The sequence below is a fragment of the Nannobrachium achirus genome (assembly GCF_963921795.1).
Source record: "Nannobrachium achirus genome assembly, chromosome: 3".
NCBI classification, from domain to species: Eukaryota; Metazoa; Chordata; class Actinopteri; order Myctophiformes; family Myctophidae; genus Nannobrachium; species Nannobrachium achirus.
Window position 1 is genome coordinate 39,989,081 of NC_137812.1, and position 8,418 is coordinate 39,997,498.

The window sequence follows — 8,418 nt, forward strand, 5'->3', positions numbered from 1 at the left end:
GCAGATAAGTATTGTGAAAATAGTAGATCTACATGCTCACAACAATGTAGATCGGCTATTTTCACAATGTTCGCCTCTTGCTTACTTAATATTTGACAGTTTGGCCAGTTTGGCCAGTCCTGTTGAATATTCGACTATTCGAATACTAAAAATCACTATTCGTGAATGCCCTAATGGACACCACCGCTCAGTTCACACTGGTGTGATTTTTTTTTCATATAATCTTCACAAGAAAATACGTCTGAAGCGTTTCCAATAGACCTGACATCTGGTAACTGGACTCATAGCTTAGAACTAAGAAGAAAGCAGCCACTTTTGCGTTCTAAAGGCGGGAGCCATATGTCAATAATCTACCATCCTGCTGGGGTCAACGCGGTCAGCGGTTTCACAGCCAATAAGTGTCAATAAATGCCTATTTGAAACTCACCTCCATTGCCCTTGACATTTCTGACATGTGTGCAGTCATGTGCTGTGCACCTTCCCTCCCACTATGTGTGTGTCTGCAGTGCACATCAGCATGCATGTGTTGATGTCAGTATTTCATTGTGTAAAGGATTTTTGTAGACTCCAGAGACATTAGTGTCAACTGACCACACCTCTTCACATATACGTACATCACACCAGAGAATATGCTCCTGACATGAGCTCATCATATAGTCTAGAGTCTAGACACTAATGTCTATGTCCAGGACCAGGACAATGACTAATGAGGACCGAACATGCACGTGATGTGTGTTTGTATATTATGTGAGTGATACAACAGGAAAGACATGTGTGCATGCATGGATGCATGGGTGTGTGTGTGTGTGTGTGTGTGTGTGTGTGTGTGTGTGTGTGTGTGTGTGTGTGTGTGTGTGTGTGTCACTCCCTAGCTTCCGCTGTGGACTGAAGACTCACCTCTTACAGACTCCACCTAAACCCATAGCACTACTCCCCCTTCCCTCAATGACCATACATGAAGCTAGATAGCATTTTTAGGTTTTAGAAGTTTATTACTGATTAGGTGCGTGGTCTACCTATCTATGTTATTGTTTTTCTAGATTGATATTCCTATGCATTTGTTATACTAGCCCTTACCCGTTCAAAGATATGAGCTCCGAAATGATGTGCAGTGTGTGGATTATGGGATGTGCACTGTGCACACAGTATATGAGGGATGGAAAGTAACTTTAACTGGTGCTTGCATGCTAATATGTAGGAGCATCAATGTAAGAAATACCCTTTCCATTCGGCTACAGAGATACTGTGTACCGATCTGCATGATTTTGGACAACATATGTAACAGGGCCAGAACCCCCCCCCGCCCGCCCGCCCGCCTGCCCGCCTGCACACACACACACTCCCCCCCCCCCCCATGTGTGTGTGTGTGTGTGTGTGTGTGTGGGTTTGTGTGTGATTGTGCATGGCCTGAACAACAGCGCCCCTCCCTTAACATGTGTGGTCACAAAAGGTACTGTAGGCTAAATAGATATAGATACACCATAAAAATGCAATTATACAGCATACGATTTGTGAAAGTGACAAACGGGCTTCACAGTTATGTCAGGTGTGTTCATATGCTGATGGTGATGCGATTTCAGATCAATTGCTCCAGCCACTGATGAGAAACGCGGTTTCAGACAGACAGACAGACAGACACTCAGACAGACAGACATTCGGAAAATTATATGTTAGATTGTTGTTAATGTACTGACATATTATCTCTCATATTATAGTGATGTGTATTACTTGCTTATTGTAAGTCGCTTTTAAAAGCGTCTGCTGAATGCCTAAACTGTAAACTGTAACTGTAATTGTGTGTGTGTGTGTGTGTGTGTGTGTGTGTGTGTGTGTGTGTAGTGGGGTAAATAGCTGCACACTGCTATTTAAATACCCCTGGGGAATGGGGGTTGGAATGCCAGGGTCACACGAGAGCATCATACAATGACTGTTTGTCAGAAGAGAGGAAAAGAAAAGCATTTAAAGAAAAATAAAGGGAAACAGAACATAAAAGTCTTAATGCTACATGAATTGCTGTGAACCATGCTTCATTTATATTGCAGAGGCATAAGCAAACAGAGCTGTGTGTGTGTGTGGGTGTGTGTGTGTGTGTGTGTGTGTGTGTCTTTTTTTGTGTATGAGTTATGAACTTCCCTCACATCTCTCTAATGTTCAATCTCAGTGGTTCTCAACCCGTCGGTCAGGGCCCATTGGTGGCCTGTGAGGGTATTGCAAATGGGCCCACAAATAATTGGCAAAACACTAAAGATTGTAATGATAAAATGACATTAATAAAAAATAAAAAAAATAAAATAAGAACTTCAAGCATAAGACGTTAATTTCATAGATCCAAAGTGGAACACAATCGATTGATTGATCATTAAAATAAGGCCCTAAAAAAACATTATTCCAACCAATTTTAACCCCTTCAACACTTTGACACTAGAATCCTCTGGCCCCTGACCCCAAACCTCCTATTGCTGTAAATATACCTTATGACTGATGTTTTATTCCTAAATTGTGATTTTGGGGCATGAACAATTACCTCAAGACCAGAATCAGTGTAATATCACTTAAATGCCGATATCTCGTTTAGCTGACCAGTTGAAACACTTTTAACCCAATTTTTCAGTGCATTTCATTTCATAGTTACTGCACTTTGCCTTTGTAGGGCAGAGCTATAATTCTATCTCACTCTTACCAAGCTCAGGCCTCAAGTACTTTCACCCCAGAGTGAATGTCTGAGTGACAGAAGAGCAGAGTAAAGGGAGCATGTCTGAGTGAATGACAATGTGTTTTTCTATACATACATCATGCGTATCACTGTTTTTGTATGTAAACAGTATTCAAGTACTACTGTATACATAAGGGTCCCATGTGGCTGAGTGAGTGTGTGTGAGTGTGTGTGTGTGTGTGTGTGTGTGTGTGTGTGTGTGTGTGTGTGTGTGTGTGTGTGTGTGTGTGCGCGCGCATGCGCGCGTGCGTACGCGTGTGGTTGTGCTCTCACCCCTGTCCCAGCTGTCTGCAGACAACTGCGGCGTCTTCATCGCCCCAGCCGTCGCTGCACACTGAACCCCACACTCCCCCGAGATAGACTTCCACCCGTCCGTCCAACTTGGATCGCCCCCCCTGCAGACGCACTGAGCCTGACAATCGACAAGGAGGTGTAAAAAGAGACAGAGAGATATAGTTGAAAAAAACAACACCTATAATAACATAGTCATGGCTGAAAAGAGGAGAGAGAAAGGATGGAAGAATGTAACGCACATTGTAAAGTGCTTTGGATGAATGCACCATACAATTATAGGCCATTTACCACTTAGACTTAGACAACATTCAAGATCTTTTATTTGTTACATCTCATACACGAGTACGCAAGCGTAAAATGAGGTAAACGTGGATTTGTTCCCACAACATTGTGTAATATCAACAATGACAAAATAAAGAGAATAACAAGTAGCAAGAAGGTAAGAAATAGTATAGTAGTAATAAAGTATTCACTTCACATGAATCATACAGTAGCACACTTTTAAGTGTAGGCTGTAGGCTTGGGAACTATACTTCTAAATATTACATACAGTATGTTTGGATGGATGCAGTGTGTGTGTGTGTGTGTGTGTGTGTGTGTGTGTGTGTGTGTGTGTGTGTGTGCGTGCGCGTGTGCACACGTGCGTGCGTGCGTGCGTGCGTGCGTGCGTGCGTGCGTGGCGTGCGTGTGTGTGTTGTGAGAGTGTTGTAGACAGAAAGGCAACATGCCTATATAGTCAGTGTCAATCCTTTAAACCTGATTGCCTGGGGGAAGTAGCTTTTTCTGAGCCCACTGCCCTTGGTCTTGTGGATGTGGAACCACTTGCCATGCAGTGGGGTGTCCGGGGCCTCTGATAATCCTACGGGCTTTACTGAACAACATCACTTGTATGTCCTGGACAGAGGGAAGCTCACATCGACTGATGTGCTGGGCTCGGTGAAAGAGCTGTTTCCGTGCCTTCTTCACCACGTGGCAAGTTGTAGTCACTGGCCCATGTTCTCTCTTTTCGACCTCCTGCAGTCCACATTCAGATCCTTTGTCTTGTCGACGTTGAGAGACAGGTCATTCTCCTGGCACCATCGTGTCAGGTTCTTGACCAGTGGCGTGAGTTCAGCAAAAGCTAAGGTGGTGTCTTGTGGTGTCTTGTGTGTCATGTTGCCATACCTTAGAAACAGGCATGATGAATTTATTTTAAAAAGTACATTTTGTTGCGCCAAGGTATGGCAGCTCAGCAGCTGCCATACATTGCCATACCCGAATTGACGCCTCTGTTCTTGACCTCTCTCTCCTGTAGACTGTCTCGTCGCTGTCGGTGTTGATAAGGCCTATCACTATTGTGTCGTCTGTGAACTTGACCAATAATGTTAGTCGGAGCTGTGTGCGTGACCATGCAGTCATAGGAGTGGAGGAGGAGGCTCAGAACGTGGCGCCAGGGCGCTCCTGTGTTGAGGGTCAGCGGGGCATGCAGGGAGCCCATCCTCACCACCTGGCACTGATTCAACTTAAAAGTCCAGGATGGATGACGCTGCACAGCCCGGGGTTGAGTAGGTATATGTGAGCTTTGTGAGGAGTCCGGAGTGGACAAATAGAGTTGAATTGTTTATAAACAGCATTCTCACTCACTGTAGGAGTACTTCTTGACCAGGTGGGTGAGGAGGGTGGTGTGGAGTGTTGTGGTGTTGTCTGTGGATCTGTGGGGCGGTAACCTGCTACTGATCAGCTCCTTGACATGCTTCACAAAGCATTACAAAACGACAGGTTTGACAAATCATAATAATATATATACAGTACAGTATATCCTCCAAACGCTCTCTCTCTCACACGTGCGCACGCACACGCACGAGCGCGCGCACGCGCGCACACACACACACACACACACACACACACACACACACACACACACACACACACACACACACACACACACACAGACAGACACAAACACACCGCTGTTCTGAGGCAAAACAAGCAGAATACGGCACTCACAGATCCATTATCCATCAATCTAAGCCATCATCAGCGTCACATCCCTGTGAGTGCACTGGTATTTATTGTGTTTGTTCTGTTGTCTCAGCCTTACACCTGACACTGTTAAAGGATTGGCAGATGAATAATGTTCTATTTTATATGCACATGCACCTTTTGTCTGAGTCTGATAAATATAGCTAATGTAGCCTATCTGTCTGTCAGCATAAAAAAGAAAAGTATTTTCTGTGTGTGTGTGTGTGTGTGCGTGTGTGTGTGTGTGTGTGTGTGTGTGTGTGTGTGTGTGACTTGCGTGTGTCTGTCTGTGTGTGTTTGCAGTTGGCACATATATCAGTGTTTCTCAAGGAAGCTATATCCCAGGACTAACCTGTTTCTTTTTATGTTTTTGCTTTTTCCTTGTTGTGGTAGGCTACTGACTTATACGACAAGGTGGTTATATCAGGGCAGAGTTACTTACTTCCTTGTGAATGCTTCTGTCTTACCTTGTTGTGTCAGTCTCTACTCTGTGATTCATACCCGTCTAGCAGGCCATAGGCAAATACCTCTGTACTCATTATAAGACTAAATTATGTGCTTGGACTTGCCATCTGCATAGTCAGCCTCCTACAGTGTGTATGCAAACAAAACATCCCACCTGGAACTGCAGGCAGGTAGCCTATCTTGTTGGCAGTAGGCTACAACAAAGTTGTGCACGCGCGCGCATGCACACACACACACACACGCACGCACGCACGCACGCACGTTATCTGATATGTGAGAAATCATACCTTGTTTGCAATCGCAATATCCCCAGTCCACCCTCCCTTTAGTGTTTCTGAAGAAGCACCAGGGTCTGATCCTGGCGTCCGGGTTCCGGCAGTGGTTGTGATCGCCGACCCCTTTCCCCGGGTAGCGCTCCTTGAAGCCGGCCACATCGCTCCAGTTCATGCACCGAGCGCCCGACTCGGTGACGTCTATCGCGCCCTGGTAGAAACCCTCTTTCCCACGGCTCCGGACGCAGTTGGTGAACGGGAGGATGAACGAGGAGGTGACATCGCTGGAATAACAACCGTTAACGGACCAGATCACAGCGGTTAGAGTTAGAAATAACCCCATTTTAGCCTAAAATGTCTCTCACTCATCTGGACAATAATAAACATCAATACGCGGTCTCTGCTCCTATAACAGACGGGGAGCCGTTTCCCTCTCACTGGCATCAGGAACCCTCATTGCCTGCAGCCTGCTGTGGGACGGGATCGAGCCAGGGTAGTTTGTTGGGAAGGAACAGCAGCATAGAGACGCGGATCAATCAAAGACCTGTACTGCGTGCACTGCGCGCTCCCATTCCACTGCATAGTGCATGATGGACTCCCATGGGAACTATACAGTTTAGGACTTCAACAGTGAACACGCACGTCGCACAGTTGATTGATTGAGTGAGTGAGTGAGTGAGATTGAAGACTTTATTAGAAGGTTGTATAGGAAAATGTAGTTTCATGACAGTACAGTTCACTGGTACAAGGTCAACTAAAAGGAGATCCTAGTAAGCTTTTCGGCAAATTTACACAGGAAACCCATATGCACAGTATCTCATGTAGCATTGAATGACAGACGGATGCAGTAAGCCCAAAAGCGTTCTTGTCTTTATCCTTTTAGTTGACCTTGTATCAGTGAACTGCACTTTTCCTATAGGCCTATGCAAAACCTCTAATAAAGTATTCAATCAATCAACCAATCAAGCAAACTCACCACAAACTAGCATCAATTAAGCGCTGCATTAAATTCAAATGTCTACCAGACTACTACCAACTTTCTGCAAGCATAATTAACTCATGCACTATCCACCCTTAGGCATAATGGTCAATATTAAGCCCATATCTGGTATGAAAACTTGCAGCTCATGACCGTCTGTCTGTCTGTCACACCTCATGTTCTTCTGATATGGCAAGACAGAATTAATTTGCACTGACCTGTTCTGAGACCACAATGATGACTTGACCAGCTCAGCAGAATGATATAGCTGACCTGTTCTGACATCACACTGATGACTTGACCAGCTCAGCCTTCTCAACGGGCCCAAGCCTGGTCCTAACAGGCCCCATGGGTCCCGTCTGGCCTTACTAATTACCATACATTTTACGCCCTACCTGGCCCGAAACATCAATATTAAGTCCATATATGGGCATTCCCAGATGATGCCCTGTTAGATCTATACCACACTAATACAATTGCTTTAATGCCCATATATGGAGATCCCTGATGTCATCAATATTAAGCCCATATGGATACAGCCCATATCTGGGAATGTGGCGTGCTCATATATGGACATATTGTTTCAGTCTCATGCAGATCTATGATGTCTAACATCTATGATGTAAGACGTCAGTCATCTCCATATTTGTGAAAATATGACCACATTTTAGCCACGTTTTGTCCTACTTTTGGTCAAAGTTGATACCATGACAAAGTGCCAGCGCTCGCCCACTGACGCCCAGCAGTCTGCTGTCACCCAGACGGATGCGTGCACCTACCCATGTGCGCGACCTCGCCCTTTGGGGTGAGGTCACTTCTCGCCCTTAATGGTCTCTTTACTCCTAATTGCTAATTGCGACCGTAGTATGAAAACCTGCAGCTCATGTCCGTCTGTCTGTCTGTCACACGTCATGCTCCTTATAAGGCCAAGACAAATGTCTGACATCATAGATGTCTGACGTCAAAGACCACATGAGACTGACACAATTATGTCTACTAGCCCCTACCCGTTCAAAGATATGAGCTCCGAAATGATGCGCAGTGTGTGGGTTATGGGATGTGCACTGTGCACACAGTATATGAGGGATGGAAAGTAACTTTAACTGGTGCTTGCATGCTAATATGTAGGAGCATCAATGTAAGAAATACCCGTTCCATTTAACGGCTACAGAGATACTGTGTACCGATCTGCATGATTTTTGGACAACATCTGTAACAGGGCCAGAACCCCCCCCCCGCCCGCCCGCCTGCCTGCCTGCCTGCACACCCCCCCCCCCCCCCCCCCCGTGTGTGTGTGTGTGTGTGTGTGTGTGTGTGTGTGTGAGTGTGTGTGTGGGTTTGTGTGTGATTGTGCATGGCCTGAACAACAGCGCCCCTCCCTTAACATGTGTGGTCACAAAAGGTACTGTAGGCTAAATAGATATAGATACACCATAAAAATGCTAATATACAGCATACGATTTGTGAAAGTGACAAACGGGCTTCACAGTTATGTCAGGTGTGTTCATATGCTTATGGTGATGCGATTTCAGATCAATAGACCGTTTGTCAGCCTTCTGATTGGTCCCTGAGACTCCCTGACTGGCCAACCAGAAAAAAACATTCACTTTTTGCTATCGGGGGTGGAGTTTGTGCAGTGGAGAATGTTAAATGTGGCTTTCAAAACTGTCCGCAGTGCGCGACACGGCGATCGC

At 45.5% G+C, this 8,418-nt stretch overlaps 1 protein-coding gene across 1 annotated transcript in view; it reads right to left on the reverse strand.

The window, feature by feature from the left end:
- The window catches only part of prss12 (serine protease 12), a gene marked incomplete at both ends in the record, with an annotated part of 41,683 nt that extends 35,595 nt beyond the window's left edge, over window positions 1-6,088 (reverse strand). The window contains 2 exons of the mRNA XM_080722582.1: window positions 2,987-3,125; window positions 5,761-6,088. Coding sequence (XP_080578708.1) covers window positions 2,987-3,125; window positions 5,761-6,088 — 467 coding nt within the window. The remainder of the gene's footprint in view (window positions 1-2,986; window positions 3,126-5,760) is intronic.
- Between the last annotated feature and the right edge of the window lie 2,330 nt (window positions 6,089-8,418).